This window comes from Stegostoma tigrinum, chromosome 4, assembly GCF_030684315.1.
Source record: "Stegostoma tigrinum isolate sSteTig4 chromosome 4, sSteTig4.hap1, whole genome shotgun sequence".
Taxonomy (NCBI): domain Eukaryota; kingdom Metazoa; phylum Chordata; class Chondrichthyes; order Orectolobiformes; family Stegostomatidae; genus Stegostoma; species Stegostoma tigrinum.
In genome coordinates, this window is record NC_081357.1 from 40793836 (window position 1) to 40816371 (window position 22536).

Below are 22536 nucleotides of genomic sequence, written 5' to 3' on the forward strand. Positions count from 1 at the left end.
GTTCTGCAATAAAAATTAGGTTGAGATAAAATCAACATTATTGGTAGTATTTTCTGTTTTGATTTAAGTTGCAGTATTTTCTTTACTTATCAATTTCAACTGAAAATATGTCAGGCTTGTGATATTTCAGACTTGAAAATATGTCAATCAATGGCCTAATGTTTCCAGTTGGGAAAACGCTTGAGTTATAAAAGGTACTGGACAACAGAGAAATAATGATAGGGTTGGGCAGAAGTAACATCAATTTATGAAAAGGAAATTATGTTTTACAAACCTGATAATGCCTTTTATGGATGTAACTAGCAGAATAGATGAGGGAAATAAATGGATGCGGCATCTTTGGATTTTCCGAAGGCTTCTAATTGGGTTCCATGCAGGAGGTTTGTAAGCAAAATGACAGCACATCGAATTGGGTAATGTACTGGCATTTGAGAATTGGTTAAAAGACAGAAAAACAGAAACTAGGAATAAATAAATCATTCTAAGGTTGACAGGTTGTCACAATTTGGTACCACAACGATCAGTGCTCAGACCCCAGCTATTTACAATCTATATCAACGATATGAATGTGGTAACTCAAATGTAATAGTTCCAAGTTTTCTGATGACCGATGGAGTGGATGTTCTTGTAGAGTGGATAGGTTTAAGTTTTGTCATCTGAAGATTTTTTTAAATGCAGGGAGAGTTTAAAAAGAACAATCTTTCGCCGGGCTGTCTTGATTGACAGATGTAGGTTAAAGAAAGTCACCCCCATCTGGTCACTAAATTTCAATGGAGTTATTTGTTGATATTTTCTCCAGGGCTATTATTACAAATGCTCAGCTGAATTTCAAAGTTAAACTCTCTCAGCAAGTAGTGCTGAGGTCACAGTTTAATCAACAATTCAAAGAAACCAATAAAAGGATTATGCATCTTTAATTAAGGGTTTGAAGAGTGTTTGTTTTTATACAGGAATGACCACTTGAGGAGACTTTAAATCTTTCAGTCAATTTTTAGATAGGAGTGCTTCTGTGATCCAATTTGTAGGAATGAAAGCTAAAAGTTTTCTTCATTTCCACATGTCTCCTGAGGTTTACTCACAGTAGATACTGTGAATGTGATGTGGCATGGGAATCCGGGGGGGGCCATGCTTGGTGGCATGATGGCACCATGGTTTCATAATGGTACGTGAGGCCACATGGATTGGTGGCATCATCTGGCACAGAAGGGTAATGCGATCATGAGAAGCCATGTATATGGGACGGGGGCATAAGTTGGCATGGAGGTAACATGGGAAATGTGGGAAGGGTGAAGGATTGAAGGCCCAAAAGCTTCCAGGAGAACTGGGTGAAGACCCAGGGAACCAACACAAACCTTGGTCACAGATCATCTTGGTGTCTGCCAGCAGCTCTGGCCATCTTGAAATTGCTTTCAGGGTTGACAAACCTGACTCTACCTTGTTCAACCTACCCAAGATGAGATTTTGATCAAAAAGGGATTTATTAAACTGGGATTGGTCTGCCAAGTCAAGAAATTACTTGACCTGAGCTACGCACCTCAGTAGCAAAAATCTGATCCTAGATGTTTGCATCTTTCCACAAATTTGTGATGCCATAGGTACTGTAAAGCAAGATAGTTTGTTGATCTGAGCACAACAAATTGAGTGTACTACCAGATACAAATTATTCTGTCCTGAATTCTTCCTATTATTTTCCCTATAATAAAACAGACTTGGATCTACAATATTTTCTGCAGTTGTTACTCACTACAACTGAAATTCTAGGAGCCAAGTATTATATTTAAGACAACAGGCCTAAGTTAAAAATAACCTGACAAAGCCTTGAATGCACCACAAAAAAATGGTCCAGCATACTTCTGCTCAAAAAAGGCAATATAAAGTGTATTTGTATTGAGACAGAATACACATGAGTTGCAACACATAATAGATTCAATGTTGCTGTTGAAAATATGAGGGAAATATAATAAAATATAAAATAATGGCCATAAAGGGGACTGATTAGGTTTGTTAAGCACTTCAGATGTACTTCCATATTTATACCGTCAGCAATATTCAATTTCTTTTCAATTAATATGATCAGATTAATGTATGCTTGTAAAACTGATATGAGTGTATTCCTTTAAGAATAAACCAAAATGTTTTTAGAAACATACCAAGCAGCAATACTTATTAAACAGAACTTACTGAAATGAAGATGTTTAGAAGATTCTCTAAAGTCGGAAGCTGAGGAATCAGTTTCTGCACCACTTTACTAAATGCTTCAAATATTGAATGGTCATAAATACTCGTCAAATAGAAACTGTAAAATAAAATAATGCAAAACTTCTTACAACTATTTTGAACAATTATTGGTTATCTCTTAGTAAATCTAAATTATGATTTGCTGAGTTTTTAAAAATATTTTATCATGGAAAGTGAGCACTACTGACAGGGACATAATCCTTGATTCTCCTACATCTTTCTATCTCAGCCTTAAATATACACCTTCCATTTTTTTGTTGATGATTGAAAGGAGACTAATGAAGTGGTAATTGGCTTAATTGGATTTGACCTGGTGTTTATGAACAGGACATACCTGTGCAATTTCACAAATTGTCAGGTAGATGCCAGGGGTGTATGTATCGTACAACAGCTTGGCTACAAATATGGCTAGTTTTGGAGCACACATCTGCAATACTATAGCTAGGATGTTTTCAGAGCCCGTAAACCTTTCTATATACAGTCCTTCCAACCATTTCTTGAAGTCACATAGATTGAATTTACTTGGCTGAAGACTGAGATATGTTATACAATTGGGGACCTCAGAACGAAGCTGAGACATGTCATCCATTTGGCAATCTGGCTGTTTAATGCAAATGTTTCAACCTTCTCTTGTGCACTGTTGAGCTATTTTTCCTTTCAGTAAGGATGAGCATATATGTAGAGACCCCTGTACCCCTATTAGTTGTCGACTACCATTCACAGCTGACTATGACAGAATTGCTGAGCTTTGATCGGATCTGTCAGTCATGAGATTGCTTACCTCTAACACATGCTTATGTTGTTCAGCATGCAATTAGTCCTGTGCTGCAGCTTCACCAGGTTGGCACCTCATTTTTAGGTATGAACCAAGGTTGATCCCTGGCCTTGATGTTAATCATAGAATGGGGGTCACGCTGGACCATGAGATTCTTCTTCAATGTCCTAATTTAATTTCCAGGAGTAATCATTATAGCTCGCCTCCTTCACTAGGTAATACTTGTTAGTGCTTTCGGAATGAATAATGCTCTTGACCTCTTTGTGATGTATACCAAATACATTCCAGACAAATACACAAGCATGTACTAATTATACAGCCCAATATATGGATTTTTGTCGATGGGAAGTTGAAATTACATGCAAGGTTGGCAAGATGTACAGGACTTGAAATACTGATCAGGACAGTAAATGAAAAAATAAGTTTCATTTACATCACATCTTGCACTTTACAGTCAATTTAAGTATTTTCAAGCACAGCTACTGTTGTAATGTTGGAAATGCAGCAGCAATTTGTCCAACAAGCTTCCACAAAAATCAATGTGAAAATTACAATTATTGGCCTTTTACAAGATTAATTTTCATCTTTTGTGTCAGAATGCATGTAGAGTTATAAATGCATTGTAGCATAGTTATAGAAGCCATTCAGTAATCAAAATCAGGAAGTATATTATGATCTGTTCTTACCTGAGGTGAATTTTTTCCAAGCCAGCATCTGCAAGATCATCATTTGCTCGTTGGTGAATATCTCTTTGTGTTTCTATCTTGTGATCATCAGATAAACCATCTACTTTATGGATGAAAACTTCAAAATTGATTTCCTTATTTACTTTGAATGCCCTGGAAACCGTGAGATGCAGTCTGGCCAAAGCCTCCATGTAATCATCCTAGGTTTCATTAGACAAAAGAAACTCACCACATGTACTTTGGGCTAAACGTGGATTGAGACTCAAGTGCTTTTTCTTCAGCTTATATCATTTTTTCCAATTTTTTTGTGTTTTTTTCATTTTCTTTAATATCCAGAAGTCTGCTTACACACAAATTTTTTTGCCATCACAAAATCATGCTGTTTTTGTTTCCTCTACTAATCACCGCCAGTAAATCACATATGCTTTCCAATTGATTAATTTACCTGCAAAGTCCAGTGAATGGCAATGCAGACCTTCAAAGATGAGGGAGAGGGGAAGGACGTTTTTGATTTTAAATGTTATTAACTGGCCATGAAGGAGATAATGAACCAATTGGCAAAATGAGGTGGTGGGTGGATGGTGGTGAACTGACAGTTGAAACAACACAATTTTGATCTCTGAAAGATTGCTAATCTCTGCGACACATGGTCAATAGTTCTTCTAACAAATTACGCTAAATTGTCTGTGCTAATGTTGAACAAAAATGTTCAAATATTTTAGCTCTTTAAAAGGAAGGTTTCTCATTGAGATTTTTTTTCCCCTTCGTCCTTTGCCCATCAATTCTCTGCATGCTCTTCCCCATTCTCTTCGAGCATTTGCTTAGGTTTCACTGCCACTGGCTCCACAGGCCATGCTCTTTTTCTAATGACTCATCTAAGTTGCCCTTAATCATGTGAGTTATGCAGAAGTCTAGACAGTTAGTGTTGGCATGTCTTGATGATGCCTTACTGCCAAGCACCTCATCTGTTCTTGATCCTATTTAAGCCAAATGCAATTGCAAATTTAAAACAGCATTTTGCCAATCTGACTTCACCATAGTTTCTAAAAATGCATTATTAAAAAAAATGGAAATTGATAACCAATAAAATTAAAGGTCAAATCATAAAAAGAAACAAGGACGAAAAAAGAATAGCGACAGTGACACCCGTATCAGTGACAGATTAAATAAAGCACGCTGATAAGTCACAAGTTGTCTCTTATATACTTCTCTTATAGGAGTCACATTGGCTTACAAAATCTTCTCTGATAGCTAAGAACATCTGATCTATTCAGATCAGGAAGGTCTTCAGCTTGATTCCTACGAATAGTCACTCTTTATGTGTAATTCCACGAACATCAGTGAACACAGGGGAAAAAATTCAATAAGCAGTACAAGTACAATACAGGTAATTGTTCTTACCCGAATACTTTCATGGGTGAAATTATAGAGACGCCACAAAAAGAGTTATCACCTGCTTTGGTGGTTCACAATTAGCATTCTTTTTGGGTATATTAGAAGCTTTGGCCCAAAGAATACTGAAATGTGGGCAAGTGTGGCTCTGTAAGCAGGAGTGATGGGTCAGCGTGCACTGAATCAAAAGTTAAGCTTATGATTTTAAATCAAATTTGTATCCTAGATTTAAGCACTGAGATGGGTGGGAAGTTGCAATGGAGGTTGTATCGAAACAATTTTATTTTTGCTGCTATAGGTTTACTTTTTTTAAAAATGCTGATATTATTGGGCAGAAAATACTTTCATGTGGATAAGGGAAGATTTTATGCAATATGAAATTAGAAATAAAGCACAAGACTTATCAAATGAGCAAGATAGACATCTAAAGGAACAAAATAACAAATGGTCGCGACAGGCATGACTTTTAGGACAAACGTTTCAATTGTAATAAGTCAACCTCCTGTGGCATTGGTTGTGGCAAGTCACAAAGCAAGTTCAGTTTCCATCCCCACCCCTGTCTGCTTTCCGGAGAGACCACTCTCTCCGTGACTCCCTTGTTCGCTCCACACTGCCCTCCAACCCCACCACACCCGGCACCTTCCCCTGCAACCGCAGGAAATGCTACACTTGCCCCCACACCTCCTCCCTCACCCCTATCCCAGGCCCCAAGATGACTTTCCACATTAAGCAGAGGTTCACCTGCACATCTGCCAATGTGGTATACTGCATCCACTGTACCCGGTGTGGCTTCCTCTACATTGGGGAAACCAAGCGGAGGCTTGGGGACCGCTTTGCAGAACACCTCCGCTCAGTTCGCAACAAACAACTGCACCTCCCAGTCGCAAACCATTTCCACTCCCCCTCCCATTCTTTAGATGACATGGGCCTCCTGCAGTGCCACAATGATGCCACACGAAGGTTGCAGGAACAGCAACTCATATTCCGCTTGGGAACCCTGCAGCCCAATGGTATCAATGTGGACTTCACCAGCTTCAAAATCTCCCCTTCCCCCACTGCATCCCAAAACCAGCCCAGTTCGTCCCCTCCCCCCACTGCACCACACAACCAGCCCAGCTCTTCCCCTCCACCCACTGCATCCCAAAACCAGTCCAACCTGTCTCTGCTTCCCTAACCTGTTCTTCGTCCCACCCATCCCTTCCTCCCACCCCAAGCCGCACCTCCATCTCCTACCTACTAACCTCATCCCACCTCCTTGACCTGTCCGTCTTCCCTGGACTGACCTATCCCCTCCCTACCTCCCCACCTATACTCTCCTCTCCACCTGTCTTCTTTTCTCTCCATCTTCGGTCTGCCTCCCCCTCTCTCCCTATTCATTCCAGAACCCTCACCCCATCCCCCTCTCTGATGAAGGGTCTAGGCCCGAAACGTCAGCTTTTGTGCTCCTGAGATGCTGCTGGGCCTGCTGTGTTCATCCAGCCTCACATTTTATGATCTAAGTTTCAGTTGAGATTTTTATTAAGTATAAGTCTAAGTAACTTACAAATTTCCTCCCTAGGATCCATTCTAGTGATACTCCCCTGTCCTTTTGACACTTTCCATAAAACCAACTTTTACATTTGCCCAAACATTTTGTGACACTTACAATATGATCTACATCAGGCATACTCCTCCCTTCCTGTCTTTGTTTTCCAGATCAGCTCAAAATATATCCCTGCCCACTCTAACACTTCTTGGTTAAAATTATTTTTACTTTGCACTACTGCTTAATTTGCAATTCTGTAACTCCCAGGCTGAGAGATCTTTGTTCATGGAAAGTAACATTTCAAATTGCTTTTTGAAATCTAATACACCGATAAGGAGACAAATTTGCTTATGCAACTGCAGATGAGGTCTAACCAAGCTCTACACAATTGAAGCAAGACTTCATCCAAACTTCGTTGCAAAAAAGTATAACATTCTACTTGCCGTCCTAATAGCATGCTCCACCTGCCTGAAAGCCTTTGGTGAGTGACTAATCGATAAGGACATGTGGGCCCCTTTGTACACCTGAACTTTTCAACCTCTTACCATTTTAAAGTACTCTGCATATCTGTTTCTCCTACCAAAGTGGATAACTTCACACTTTTCTATGACATACTCCATCTGCCACGTTCTTATTCAGTCACCAAGTCTGTGCAAATCCTCCTGAAGCCACTTTACATCTTCCTCACAACACAGGTTCTCATTTAGCTTTGATTCATTTGCAAATTCAGAAATATACATTTGGTTCCAAGTTTTGTATCAGTCATTTAGATTGTAAAAACCTAAGGACCAAGTACTGATCCTTGAAATACCCTGTAAGTCACACCATGCCATCATGAGAATGACCCATTTACTCCTACTCAGTTTTCCATCTTATCCAAGCATTAAACCATGCCAGTTTAAACATTACACTCAATCATATGTGCTTTTGCAATTTTCTTAACTATCCTCCTCTGGGGGACTTTATCAGAAGCCCTCTGAAAATCTAAGTATACTATATCAATCAGCTCCACTTTATAGATTTTGTTAGTAACATCTTCAAAAAAACAAGTTCCTCAAACTTGATTTCCGATTTGCAAATCAATGCTGACAGTACTCAATCAGATTCATTGTCAACCAGGTTTTAGCAAATTCCTTACAACTGATATAAGGGCAACTGGTTTGTTGGAATCATAGAGTCAGGGAGATGTACAGCACACAGAAACAGACCCTTTGGTCCAACTCGTGTAGATATCCTAAATTAACCTAGTCCCATTTGCCAGCGTTTGGCCGATATCCCTCTAAATTCTTCCTATTCAAATACCCATCCAGATGCTTTTAAATGTTGTAACTGTACCAGCCTCCACTACTTCCTCCAGCAGTTCATTCCATACAGGCACCAACCTCTGCATGAAAAAGTTTCCCCTTAAATCCCTTTTAAATCTTCTCCCTCTTACCTTAAACCTATGCAGTCTAGCTTTGTACTACCATACCCTGGAAAAAAGACCTTGACTATACACCTTATACACGCCCCTCATGATTTTATAAACCTCTATAAGGTCACCCCTCAGCCTCTGAAACATCAGAGAAAAATTCCCCAGCCTATTCATCCTCTCCCTATAGCTCAAACCCGTCAATCCTGGCAACATCTTTGTAAATCTTTTCTGAACTCTTTCAAGTTTCAAAACAGTTTCCTCTAGCAGAGACCAGAATTGAAGGCTATGTGCCAAAAGTGGCCCAACCAATGTCCTGTACAGCTGCAACATGACCTCCTAACTCCTATACTCAATACAGTGACTAATAAAGGCACAAACATATCAAACGCCTTCTTCACTATGATGTCTACCTGCGATTCCACTTTCAAGGAATTATGAACCTGCACTCCAAGGTTTCTTTGTTTGGCAACACTCCCCAGAACCTTACCACTGAGTACATAAATGCTGCCCTGATTTCTCCTACCAAAGTGCAGCACCTCACATTGATCTATATTAACTGCCAACTGCCACCCCTCGGCCCATCAGCTAAACGTCTGATGTTCCCTGTTTCCCCTCTTGCTTCCATCGTAAATAGTGGCAGGACATTACTATCCTCCAATCATTTCAGAATCCATTGACTTTTGGAAGATAATCACCAATGCACTGACTATCTCCATAGCCACCTCGTTCAACACTTTAAGATTTAGACCATCAGATCCTAGAGATTTGTCAACTTTCAGCCCTGTTAATATATCCAGTGCATTTTTTCTAATATTAATTTCCTTCAACTCCTCACTCTCTCTCGACATCTGGATCTCTAGTTCTTGGTCATTTTTGGTATCTTCCTCATTGAAAACTGATACAATGTATCTATTTGTCTGCTATTTCTTTATTCTCAATTGTAAATTGTCATGATTCTGCTTATAATGAACCCATACTCGTTTTAGCCAAACATTTCCTTTTTAAATACCTACTGAAGCTTTTAGTAGTCTTTTGATTTTTTTTTCTCTAGATTGCATTAATACTTTACTCTCCCTTATTAGTTTTTTCAGTTGTCCATTGTTGTATTCTATAAACCACTCAATCCTTAGAATTATTGCTATTTCTGGCAACTTTATGGGGCTTCTAATCTTATACAGTCCTGAACTTCCTTTTTTGACCAGGGTTAACTGAACTTTTTTGCATATTTACATCTTGAAAGAATACATATAGTTGCTGTTTGTCTTTAATAGTTACTTAAAGACTATCCATTGCCTAAGTACAGTCATGTCTTTTAATGCAGTTTCCCAATCAATGTAGTACACTTAAAACTTCTGAAGTATTTATTAAATGCTTGTAATGGGTTTTACTCATTAGAGCCCATTCTTCAGGTGTCTCAAGAATTTTACGTCATTTACACCCTGGTAACTGCAACTAATCAAATTAGGGCTGGGGTTAATCCTTAATGGAAGATATTAAACATATGGTAAAAAATGTTCCATATCTGACATCTACTAAACGTTGCATAGTACTTGAATGTCGATTAGCAAGAATCAGTTCCTATAAAATCATCCATAGCATGCCAATGTGAAGATTTAAGTATGTTACCTGAGCATCAATCACAAATATCAAGGCCCCAGTCCCTCTGAAGATCATCTCATAGTCAAATGTTGGATCAAAAAAATCAATCTGCCCAGGAAAATCCCAGATCTGAAAATTAACAAAAGAGCTGTTGGCGATATCATCCCGACAAATTTTGTTGGTACTTTCCAGGAAGAGGGTCTCATTAGGTGACATTTTGTGGAAGACAACTTTCTGGATGGAAGATTTTCCACTTCTTCTCAGTCCCATTAGCAGGATCCTGGGTTTGACATCCGTACAGTAATCATCACTGAAGTGCATTACTAAAAGGAAAAATTTTAAAAGAAGTTTCAAAAACTTATAGAAGTATTCTTGTTGGATGGTGAGTAATTTAACCACACCCTTAATTCTGCAGGGAATAACACATTCATTACACTTTCACCTGCTCACAGTCTTTCCATGGGCATTCACACTAACATTTATGGTGCTTCAAAATGTACAACAGCATTTCACCCACTTCAAGAGCATGTAATTGTATAAAACCTTAAACAATCAACTAAATCAATTGTTTAAGACAGAGTATAAACCAGTAATTAGCATACTTTATTTAATTCCAAATGATATATGGAAAGCAAACTACAAATTGAAAGAGGAAGTATTGAATCGATAGAGATAAAAGAGATATGAAAATAAAGGAAAACATTACATTTTATACATATTATTTCATAACTGTTACTAAACACAATTAAAAACTGGAAGAAAGGGCCTCCATATTGGTTAAAGCTAATTTTCAGAGTAAGATTATTGTGCCATTACATCAGATTTCTGGTAAGATGGCAGTGGAACAGGGTTTCTGAGCCCAGGGTTCATCTGCTCTGTCCGCTTTTTTTTGCATTTCTTTTCTTTTTTTTCTCTCTCTTCCATTTTTTTTCTCTTTATTTTGTTTTACTTACGTCTCAGCACAGATTTGTGGCAGCAACATCAGAGGCCAGTTTGGATTCCCAGCAGCCTCTGCATCAACAAGGTGGTCCTCGTGCTGACTCATGGCTGCCGCTGCAGAGGCAAGTTTGGGTTCCTGGCAGTGTCTGCTTCCAGCCCAGATTCACGGTCGAGGCCATGGCGGAGGTGAGTCTGGACCCAGTACAAAACCCAGCAGCCATATCATCAAGGTGGGCCTGAAGCGGACTCATGGCAACAGCGATGTCAAGTTTCAGCAGGTTCAGTATCTGACAGCATCGGTGGCGAGGCCCAGCAAGGACTCACAGTGGTGAGATGGAACCAAAGAATAGTGACTTTTGTTTCAGTGGTGATGTGACAAAGGGGGCTCATGGTGGGCCAGCAGGCCCATGGCCCATGATGGAGCACTTAACAAGAAGAAGTGTAAAGTTGTACACTTTTTTTAATTCTTCATTTTTGTGCCTTTATATGCTATGCTTTGGTTTATTTTTCTGTGTTTAAACATGGCACCAAAGAGTGGCAGCACTATACAACATTTTTCATTGTATTTTGTAACAAAATACACGTGACAATAAGTCAAACAAATCAAATAAATTTTAACTCTCTCCTCATTACTTCAGTGTAGTTTTCAGCAACTATGTCTCCACAGATATGGTAGGAACGATATTCTATCCTTTCGGATCTGAATTAGGACGCAATTTAAGCCAATTTCTTAATATAATCTTTTATATTGTAATCCAGACACTTTTCCTGAAATTGTTGTTTATTACTAAAATAAACAGCACTGTATCTCACAATAATCTCCTTCAGTTCTGAATTTCAAAGTAAGTTTATGATGGGGTTGAAGGGTGGGATTAATTAAATCCAATAAACGGCTTGCCTGCCTCCAGACACCAGTCTATGCCCCAACTGCAATTATACCTGTAGCAGAGATGACTATGATCATTCAACATGCCAGTGATTAAACTGAGGCTCTTATGTGGACAATTAATCACCACAAGCACCTCTTACTGTCACCATGATCTAACTAAATAGCAGAATAAGCCCACACCAAGCACACAGTCCAGCATGTTTTCCTGCCTACAATGATGGTTAGGTAAGTTCTCTCCTTAACAGTTCCGTAAAAGCATTAGCCCCAACCATGCTCTCCTCCCTGTAAGGCCTCTCAAACCACAGCTTCCCAGCCATTTTGCTCCACTCAGGAGATCTGTTAATACCAAGCAAGACCCCAGTACACTTATTCAAATGCTGATCTAGTTCTATACACCTCTAACTTCACATTTTGGTAGGCTGCCAGCCTCTGATGGGCTAAAAGTCTTCTGTGGTGGGACTTCCTGCCCTGGAGTATAGACATACAGCCAAGAATTAATGGCCAATTTAAGCAAACAATGGTAGTCTTGATCTTTAATCCAAAGACTTTTCCTGAAGTTATTGTTTAAAAACATTTGCATGCCAATAAGACGAGTACTTCAAGATAGATCTATAGGTGAATTTCATGCTGCCTTTTGGCCAAGCAGCAGGGAGTCCAGTACTTAACATAATTCAGCTCCCAGTTTCTTTGGTTTGTTTGATTTTTTTTACTTTTAGCAATCCACTTAAATAAGACTGCAGACTCATAGCCTGCAAATTCTTTCTGAGTAAAATATGGGAAATTATTTTGTTTGCAGCATTCATATTTCTGTCTGTTATAATCCAGAAAGTCCATTGGTGAAAGACAGAATTGGAGCCAGTCTTTGATCACATTTATAAGAACTTACAGAGTTATGCATTATAAGCATGAACCTCCAAACGTAAACATCACACATTTAACTGGTGTCATTTATAGCAGGACAATGGAAATCACCAGTTAATACATACTACCTGCATACAATTAAACACAATTAATATACGACTGAGACATATTGGGGTTCTTATGGTGCAATGGTAGTGCCCTATCTCTGAGTCAGAAGGCCCAGATTCAAGTCATTATCTATTCCAGAGGTGTGTGCTAACATCTCTGAACAGGTTGGCGAGAAAATATCCACAACTGACACTCTGCCAAGACTTAAAAAAAGTAAATATTCTCCAAGATTGCAATCTAATTATTGTTGGAAGCAAATCAACACAGTGTTGAGCTGGAGGAACACAGCAGGAGAGGCAGCATCAGAAGAGCAAAGTCGATGTTTTGGGTTTACACCCTTCATCAGGACAGGGGAGGGGGAAGGGAGCTGGGAAATAAATAGAGGGACGAGGGCTGGGGCGTGGGGAAGGTAGGTGGGATGGTGATAGATAGATACAGGTAAGGGGTAGCGGAGATTGGTCAGTGCGAAGGGTGGGATGGATAGGTGAGAAAAAGGATGGACAGGTTATGTCAGGTCAAGGAGGTGGGAATGAGAGGGAGAGTTGGACATGGGATGAAGCCAGGGGTGGGGAGATTTTGAAACTGGTGAATTCTATGTTGAGGCCATCAGGCTGTAGGCTCCGAGACGAAATATAAGGTGTTGTTCCTCTAGTTTGCTTGTGCCGTCATTGTGACAGAGAAGGCCCAGATGGACATGTTGAAAACAAGCCCAGTTGACCAACAGCTCACTTACTATAATTCCTAAGATACTGATTATAGGCTTATATTAAAGGTTTTGCTTCTTCTGTTGGGACCATAGAAATCTTTAGAAATGGAAGGCTTAAAAGAAGCATCTGTTAAGGCATGAACTATGTTGATAGCGTCAGTAGCCTTTATCATTGAAACACAGAATGGTTACTGCACTGAGGTGTGCCATTTGTTGTATTCTATTGTCTGTCTGCAAGAGCCATTTAGCGAGATTCCACACCACTTTCTTTTTCCCTACAGTCTGGAAAAGCTCTCTCTTCAGATAATTACCCAACTATTTATCTCCTCAACACATTATGGCAGTGCTTTCCAGATCCTAAAGATAGGGTGTAAATAAAGCTTTTTCTCATGTCACTCTTGGTTCTCTCAGCATTCAGAGCTAACCTTTGACATCACTGATCTATATAACTCCAAGCCACAGAATACAGGGACAAGCCTATAGCTAAATCCCTAGTCCGTGCAAGATTTTGGCCTAAGCCGCAAGCATTCCCGAACAGCACCGCAAGAGGAGGCGTGCATTATTTTGATTGCTGCTGCAGTTTGAGATGACAGCTTACCAACATCACCCCCCCCCCCCCAAGGTCAATTAGAGTCCGGCACTAAATACTGACTCTTGCCATCGATGCTGACATTCCAAGAATAAAATACCTCGATTCCTCACCACCCTCACTCTCCCCAAAAAAGCAGGGATGTGAAAATTTAGGTAAGATTCCTCCTCTTCGTTACTCTTCTACCGAGAAGCATCTCAGGACATCGGTTAAGATTAGGCATATTCTCCACTGTCGGGATCGAAAAGTATGATACAATACTTTTTGAAGGAGAATAGTCTCTTGGGGATAACTGGTCCCTTGGAAAGCTGCAAAGTAAAATTGGTACGTAAACATTGTCTAAGTCCTTAATGCAAAGCGTAGTAACCGAAATATATGCTCGATGTTAAAATGATTTACTGATCCCGACTGTATGATCTTGATGGGGAGTACAATACTTAAATGCAACAGTAGTAGAGACACGAGTTGATTCTCAGAGGTCATCAGCTGCGTTGCTGATTATCGGCTACATACCCTCGTCGGGTGCCACTGGGTTGTCGGGGTCATCATCCAGCATGTCACATTCAGCTTCTCCTCCATAAGCGAACTCCAGTCCAATAGAGCCGCAGTCCTCCATCGCCAACTTATTTATTCTATGGCGTCTTACTTCCCAGCCAAGCCTTGGTTAGCAAACAACATTACTGAGCTTCACCGTCACCTGATAGTGAGAAACCATGACGAACTTTCACCTCCTCCACAGAAAACATCCGGTGTCAGAACTGTGAAAGGGAGTGCCTTTCTAGCGGGGATATACAGTGGGTCTTTCAGACTGCATTGTCACTTCGCTGGCGTTAATCCTTCGCAAACAGTTGTATTTTAAAGCCAATTTTGCCACGGGTGGGGAAAATGTTTTAATCAAAATGTGACAAACGTTTAAATGTAGTGTAGCTGAATATATACACAATCTGTTCTGTTATTATTGTTACTGCAAATTGTTTTTCTGGGCTGACTAAATGTTTTCTGAAAAAGTAATTTTACTGTCATTCTGTTATACATAACGGTTCTCTTTCTCTTCAGGTGTTGTACCTTTCTCCTTTCAATCTGCGATGATCGCAGTTAAAATAAAATCCTCGTTCCATTTGCCAGCATTTGGCTTATATCCCTCTAAAGCCTTCCAATGCATATACCCATCCAGATGCCTTTTAAATGTTGTAATCATACCTGCCTCCATTACTTCCTTTGGCAGCTCATTCCATACATGCACCAGCCTCTGCATGAAAAGATTACCCTGAGGTCCCTTTTAAATCTTTCCTCTCTCACCTTAAACCTATGCCATCTCGTTTTGGACTCCCCTACCATGGGGAAAAGAACTTGGTTATTCAAACTACCCCTGACCCACATGATTTTATAAACCTATATAAGGTCACCCTTCAGCCTCTGATGGTCCAGGGAAAATAGCCTCAGCCTATTCAGTCTGTCCCTACAACTGAAACCCTCCAACCTTGGCAACAGCCTTGTAAATCTTTTCAGAACTCTTTTACAATGGCTTCTCTTTTCTCCACATCGTTAACCCCAATGTATCTGAAGAACTCATCCTTGGTTTGCTCATCCACTTGCTGCGTCTTGTCAGCATCTTCCAGGAACACAGACATAGTTTTATATGTATGCTGACCATACCCAGCTCTTACCACTCATCCATTGTTGCTACTTTATTGGATTATGTATCTCATATCCTGTACTGGATGAACAGAAGTATTTTCAAATAAAATATTGGGAAGACTGAAGCCATTTCTGTACCTTTTGGTACAAATTTTGGTCCTTAGCAGTCATTTCCATACTTTTCCAGGCAATGGATTGAGATTAAGTCAGTCTGCTCTAAACATTACATTTGATGCCACCTTTTATTTGTACCAACACATGACTTCCACTTCTATGTCTGTAACTGCTAAACTTTGCCCTGAAATAACTTCATAGAGGCCAACATCCCATCACCTTTATTTGCACATGGGACATCCTTGAAACACTGATCCACCTTTCTCAGAGTGAACAGAACCTCTATTTCTGTCGGGCCAGGACTCTCTGATTGGACCAGATTAACAGCCCCAATCAGGGAACTCATGTTCTATTAGATCCACCTTGCTGACCTCATCACAGTCACTATATCCCTCCCCCTCTGACTCTGAGGGCACAGGCCGATCCTTCTTTTGTCTTCTGGGGCATTTTAGCACAGGGTTAGGTTCCTCCAACCCTGCCTCTGATTTGGCAGTGTGTAATGCACAGTAGCTTACTTCTTGTTCCCGGATTGTCTCAGAAGAAATTCATTCTCCTCTTCAGCTGGCAAAGGCATCGACATCCACTGTGTCCATCTCAGATTTTGAGATATCATCAAAGCTTGACAGAGAGGGAGAACTCACAGGTTCCAAGACAGTTGGAGAGGCAGTCAAGGAACTGGGCATGTTTTGCTTCAGCATCATTTGTGATGCATGTTTGCATCTTTCATATGGTCCACATGCATGTTCAGGATCATTGCACCTACCCAAACTTTACACATCAATGCACTTTACCTCACGTTGACAATGCCTCTTACCTGTGCAGGGCCATTCCTGTGGTTTCTAAACCAAATTTGGCTCCTTGAAGTAAACTGTCTCTCTTGCTTACCGGAGTCTTGTGTGCGGCATTGCCGTTTCACCCTCCCTCTCCTCCCAGATCTGGGAAAATCAGACTTAACCTGGTGCTGGGTCTTCTCCCATTAGTAATTCTGCTGGAGCTAACCATATCGTTGCATGAGGGATGATCCTGTAATCAAATAGGAAGTAGGACAGTTCAGTATCTTGTGAAGCTGTAGTTTTTCTTTAAGCCTGCTTTCAAAGTTTCAACTGCTCTTTCTGCCAGACCATTGGATAATGGATGGTATGAAGCTGTCCTTATATGTTGAATACCATTCAACTTTAGGAAATACCTAAATTCCCTGCTGGTAAATGATGGCCTGTTATCTGTGACCAAAACATCTGGGAGTCCGTGTATTGCCAAAGATGCATGCAGTTCTTCTATTATCATCCTGGTGTTTGATGAATGAATTCTATGCACATCCAGCCAATTTGAGTGAATATCCACAAGACTAAGATCATTGAGCCCATGACAGGAACTGCCTGGTCGAAGTATAACTGAGCCCAGGGTTTACTGGGCCATTTCCATAAATGTGGGAGAGGTGCTGACAGTGATTTTTGCTCTTGTTGGCAGTCTGGGCACTGCCCCACCAACTCAGGTATGTTTGCATGCAATCCTGGCCACCAGACATAACTTCTCACCAGTATCTTCATTTTGTAAACCCAAAACCAAGACATTCCAAAAAAACTTCCAGGTATTTAATTAAGATTTCACTCAGGAAGCCATTTTCCAGTCAAAAAATGTTGAGCCGGTCTAAGTGAATCTTTCTCAATCAATTTCACCCCATCAAGCTTGAGCCCGAGCCTTTTCCTACAATTAGTGATAACTGAACCAACTGCTTTTCATAAGATCTGGAACCAAAGTTGTATCCTTAATCTGTAAAGGTTCCCTGAGATAGGTTCTCAGTCTAGCCAAGGCCTTGAGCAAACTTTAAGTGTTGGAACCCTGAGCGAATTTTGTCAAAGACTGGTTCTGCGACCACAGACACAGCTGCACTGGTATTGACATCCATTAGAACAGCCATTTAATCAGACTTTTACTTTTGATTGGTTCAGATTTGGAAATTGCTAAAAAATTTAACTGTCTCAAACTAGATGCATGTGGACTTTCCAATACCGGCCTATGTGTTCTCTTACTCAATTTAGATCTGTTGGGACTCTACTGCTGTCTCACGTCCACATACCAGCAGCAAATACAATGGCTTGCTGGCCTGGATCCTGAAGAAAATTTTAAACCATTTAGGTGGGGTTTGACTTTGTTTTGGTATTTTGCTGTGGGCTGACCTATAGTCCTTCTGTTCAGGATATGTTTTAAATGAAGCTATGCAATTGCTTCACTCAAGTGGTATTCCCCAAGCTCAGTCAGACTGGCAATGGTCTCCCCTTCCATGATATTATTGCAAACCATCAAAAGTGTGCTGAAGGGGTAAGGGAGAGAAGGAAGGGCTAATATAAGATGGAGTTAGACGGGGAAATAAAGAACTGCATGTCCCAAGGTGTCCAACCCTCTCTAAAGCCATCACCAGCATTGTGAGACACTGCATGCTCCCTGTCCAAGGACAGCTGGGAATAAACAGAACCGTGGAAGAGTGGCAAACAGTTGCTAGAGATAACCCCACTGCATGGACCTGTTTATAGCCAGACTAGCCAGGCCCAGGAGCAAACACATGAGGAGATCTTCCAATCTCCTACACCACTCTGCACTGGGTGCCCAAACGTCAGTAGTGTGGGACTGAAATGCAACCAAAAACGCAGCAAAGGTTTTTCAAATAACTAAAAAGGGAGTGCAAACACCCACATCCAATATATACATGGCCCATGGATTCCACAGTGCCACCAAATAAACAGTTGGGCTGGGAGTCTGTGAACTGCCACAAGCTGTAGTTATATGGGACTGCTGTGTGCAACACCTCCACCCCAGGTCCCCGAGTGAAAGAGGAAGAATGCCTGCTTAGAGAGCCATCCACTGTGGATCTCTGCCAGCCAACAGTAAATAAGCACACCAAGGTGTGTGGACAGCGGATGTAAGAGTTAAGGAGAATGGTGTGCAACAACAATCTACACAAAAAAAACCCCTTTGTGAGGCAGAAAGATACACTACACATATTCAGGAGGTATTCTGGGTCCTGAGGGAGTTTCAGGACTCTGGGGCCAATGTGAAATTCCTTACAAGCAGGGCCACACACAGACGGGGTTCTACCACACACCCGCACATCCTCCAACAGGTACACGACATTGGGCCATTTTCAGGTGACAGAAGGTCTTCAGTTGAACAGTCCCCCGACTGAGCTATTTCAGCTGGGCACACCAATTGAATTCCACATTTTCCTAATCAACCTGTTCTCAGATATGATTACACACCATCGAGGATTGAACTACAACCACTGCATCACAAGACCCCTTTCGAATGCTTACAGGGGTGAATTATTTAAATAGGAAGCAGATTCAAAAGCTTTAGTGCAGAGGATCTGGGTATCATTGTGCATAAATTGCAGAAAGCGGGTGCAGCATATGATAAGAAAGGAAAATGATTATTGCAAAAGGACTGGATTATAAAAGTAAAGTAGTATTGTTACCATTATATAAGTTAGTGAGACCACACCTGGATTATTGTGTCCAGTTCTGGTCTCTTTACTAAAGGAAGAATGTGGCGAAACTGGGGGGTGTTCTGAGGACGTTCACCAGATTGATTCCATGGATGAAAGGACAGACATACGGGGAGCAGTTGGATAACTTAGGCTTGTAGACTGGACTTCAGAAGACTGAAGGGGGATCTGATTGAGGTTTATGCACTATTAAAGAGGATTGATAAGATGGACATTGAACAGATGCTGCCTCCTTGTTGGACAGTCTCAAACAAGATATCTTAGATATAGACTGAGGGGGGTAGGTTCCAAATTGAGATGGGGGGAAACTACTTAGACTCATAGAATCATAGAGATATACAGCACGGAAATAGACTCTTTGGCCCAACTCATCCATGCTGAGCAGAAATCCTATGTAAATCTAGTCCCATTTGCCAGCATTTGGCCCATATCCTTCTAAACCTGTCCTATTCGTATACCCATCCAGATGCCTTTTAAATGTTGTAATCAGACCCCCTCCACCACTTCCTCTGGAAGCTCATTCCATACATGCACCACTCTCTGCATCAAAATGTTGCCCCTTACATCCTTCTTATATCTTTCCCCTCTCACCTTAACCCATGCCCTCTAATTTTGGACTCTCCTACCCTAGGGAAAAGACCTTGCCTATTTACCCTATGCATGACCCTCAAGATTTTATAAACCTCTATAAGGTCACCCCTCAGCCTTGAATGCTCCAGAGAAAATAGCCCCAGTCTATTCAGCCTCTCTCTATAGCTCAAATCTTCCAACCCTGGCAACATCCTTGTAAATCTTTTCTGAACCCTTTCGAGTTTCACAACATCCTATAGCAGGGAGACCAGAAATGCATTGAATATTCCAAAAGTGGCAGAACCAATGTCCTGTACAACTGCAACATGATCTCCCAACTCCTGTACTCAATTCATTGACCAGTTAATGTAAGCATACCAAACAGCATCTTTACTATCCTATCCTGCTGCAACTCCACTTTCAAGGAACTGTGAACCTGCATTCCAAGGTCTCTTTATTCAGCAACACTCCCCAGGACCTTCCAATTAAGTGTATAAGTCCTGTTCTGATTTGTCTTTCCAAAATGTAGCACCTTAGATTGATCTTTATTAAACTCCATCAGCCATCCTTGGCCCATTGGCCCGTCCAATCAAGATCCCGTTGTACTCTGAGTTAACCTTTGTCACTGTCCACCACGCTCCAATTTTGGTGTCATCTGTGAACTCACTAACCATACTTCCTATGTTCACCATCATTTAAATTCTCTCAGAGGGTTGTGAATCTGTGGAACTCACTGCCCCAGAGTGCAGTGGGGGCAGAATCGATCATGAGATTCAAGAAAGAAATAGATATGTTTCTGATGAAAAGCAGGCAGTGAAGTGGAGTTGAGACCAGGATAAGATTAGCTATGATCATGTTAAATGGCAGAGCAGGCTCAGAGGGCTGAATGGCCTACTCCCACTCCTATGTTCCTCCAGCACTTTGTATTTCCATCCAAGTGCTAACCAGGCCTGAGTCTGCTTAGCTTCTGAGAGCAGCTGTTGTTTCAACTAGTTAAGGCTGTAGGCCTAGTTGAATTAGATAGCTGTAATTTACCTGCTCACAATGTGGGTAGGGTGTGGGTAGGGCTTGAACCCAGGCATTCTATCTCAGAGAGAAGGACATAAAAACATGAAAACTAATCCAAAGAGCCCTCTGACTAGTTGAATGAAATATTTTCTTATCAACTTGTTCAGGGATATTATTACATGCTTCTGTAGCAGGTGGGATTTGAATTCAGCCCTCTTAGTCTAGAGGTAGAGATTATACCACAGTGTCTTAAGACTCATGTTACTACTTGAATTAGAGTTTGAAAGAACAAAGAAAATTACAGCACAGGAACAGGCCCTTCAGCTCTCCAAGCTTGCACCAACATGCGGCCTGCCACAACTAAAACTCCCAACCCTTCTGGGTTCCCTATCCCTCTATTCCCATCCTATTCATATATTGGTCAAGATGCCCTTTAAGAGTCACTTTGGCATCTGCTTCCACTACCTCCTCCGGCAGTGAGTTCCAGGCACCCACCACCCTCTGTGTAAAAAAACTTGCCTCGTACATCGCCTTTAAACCTCTCCCCTCACACCTTAAACCCATGGCCCCTGGTTACTGACTCCTCCACCCGCGGAGAAAGCTTCTGACTGTGCAGTCTGTCCATGCCCTTCATAATCTTGCAGACCTCTATCAGGTCACCCCTCAACCTCCATCATTCCAGTGAGGACAACTCAAGTTTCTCCAACCTTTCCTCATAGCTAATGCCCACCAAGCCAGGCAACATCCTGGTTAATCTTTTCTGTACCCTCTTCAAAGCAGCCACATCCTTCTGGTAGTGTGGTGACCAGAATTGAACATAATACTCCTTCTGCCATCTCACTGCTCAAGTCACAAGCTGATCTATATCCAGCTATATCCTTTGATGTTCCTCATTGCTAGCAGCAATCCCACCAACCTAAATGTCATCAGCAATCTTACTAATCAGACCATTCCATTCTCCTCCAAATCATTTATATATATTACAAATAGCAAAGGTCCCAACACTGATCCCTGAGGAATGCCACTAGTCACAGCCCTCCATTCAGAAATACACCCTTCCTCTGCTACTCTCTGTCTTATATGACCGAGCCAGATTTTTTTATCCATCTTGCAAGCTCACCTCAGACCCCATGCGACTTTACTTTCTGTATCAGCCTGCCATGAGGGACCTTGTCAAAGGCCTTACTGAAGTCCATGTAGACACCATCCACTGCCCTACCCTCATTGATTATTTTCGTCACTTTCTCAAAAATCTTAACCATGTTAGTGAGACACGACCTCCTCTGCACAAAACCATGTTATCTCTCGCTCACACACCCACTTATTTCTAAGTGGGAGCAAATCCTGTATAACCTGGATAAATGCGAGGTGATGCATTTTGGAAGGTCGAATTTGAAAGCTGAGTACAGGATTAAGGATAGGATTCTTGGCAGCGTGGAGGAACAGAGGGATCTTGGTGTGCAGATACATAGATCCCTTAAAATGGCCACCCAAGTGGACAGGGTTGTTAAGAAAGCATATGGTGTTTTGGCTTTCATTAACAGGGGGATTGAGTTTAAGAGTCGTGAGATCTTGTTGCAGCTCTATAAAACTTTGGTTAGACCGCACTTGGAATACTGCGTCCAGTTCTGGGCTCCCTATTATAGGAAAGATGTGGATGCTTTGGAGAGAGTTCAGAGGAGGTTTACCAGGATGCTGCCTGGACTGGAGGGCTTATCTTATGAAGAGAGGTTGACTGAGCTCGGTCTCTTTTCATTGGAGAAAAGGAGGAGGAGAGGGGACCTAATTGAGGTATACAAGATAATGAGAGGCATAGATAGAGTTGATAGCCAGAGACTATTTCCCAGGGCAGAAATGGCTAGCACGAGGGGTCATAGTTTTAAGCTGGTTGGTGGAAAGTATAGAGGGGATGTCAGAGGCAGGTTCTTTACGCAGAGAGTTGTGAGAGCATGGAATGCCTTGCCAGCAGCAGTTGTGGAAGCAAGG

The 22536-nt window shown here is 41.2% G+C and overlaps 2 protein-coding genes across 5 annotated transcripts in view; one reads left to right on the top strand and one right to left on the bottom strand.

Moving 5' to 3' along the window:
* Window positions 1–14475, bottom strand: part of LOC125452212 (ras-related GTP-binding protein D-like) — a 31152-nt gene extending 16677 nt beyond the window's left edge. Inside the window, exons 1-4 of one of the 3 annotated variants that reach the window (XM_048530352.2) lie at window positions 14235–14475; window positions 9657–9758; window positions 3700–3899; window positions 2182–2296 (exon numbers count right to left, since the gene is read on the bottom strand). In XM_048530352.2, coding sequence (XP_048386309.1) covers window positions 2182–2296; window positions 3700–3899; window positions 9657–9758; window positions 14235–14300 — 483 coding nt within the window. In that variant the 5' untranslated portion in view covers window positions 14301–14475. Of the gene's footprint in view, window positions 1–2181; window positions 2297–3699; window positions 3900–9656; window positions 9953–14234 lie in introns of all 3 variants that reach the window. The other 2 variants (XM_048530351.2, XM_059645286.1) reach the window with 2 other exon arrangements.
* The window catches only part of ankrd6b (ankyrin repeat domain 6b), a 213173-nt gene continuing 204409 nt past the window's right edge, over window positions 13773–22536 (top strand). Inside the window, exon 1 of one of the 2 annotated variants that reach the window (XM_048530346.2) lies at window positions 13773–13876. The gene's annotated coding sequence lies outside the window, so the exon portion shown is untranslated. The remainder of the gene's footprint in view (window positions 13877–22536) is intronic. The other variant, XM_059645285.1, reaches the window with a different exon arrangement.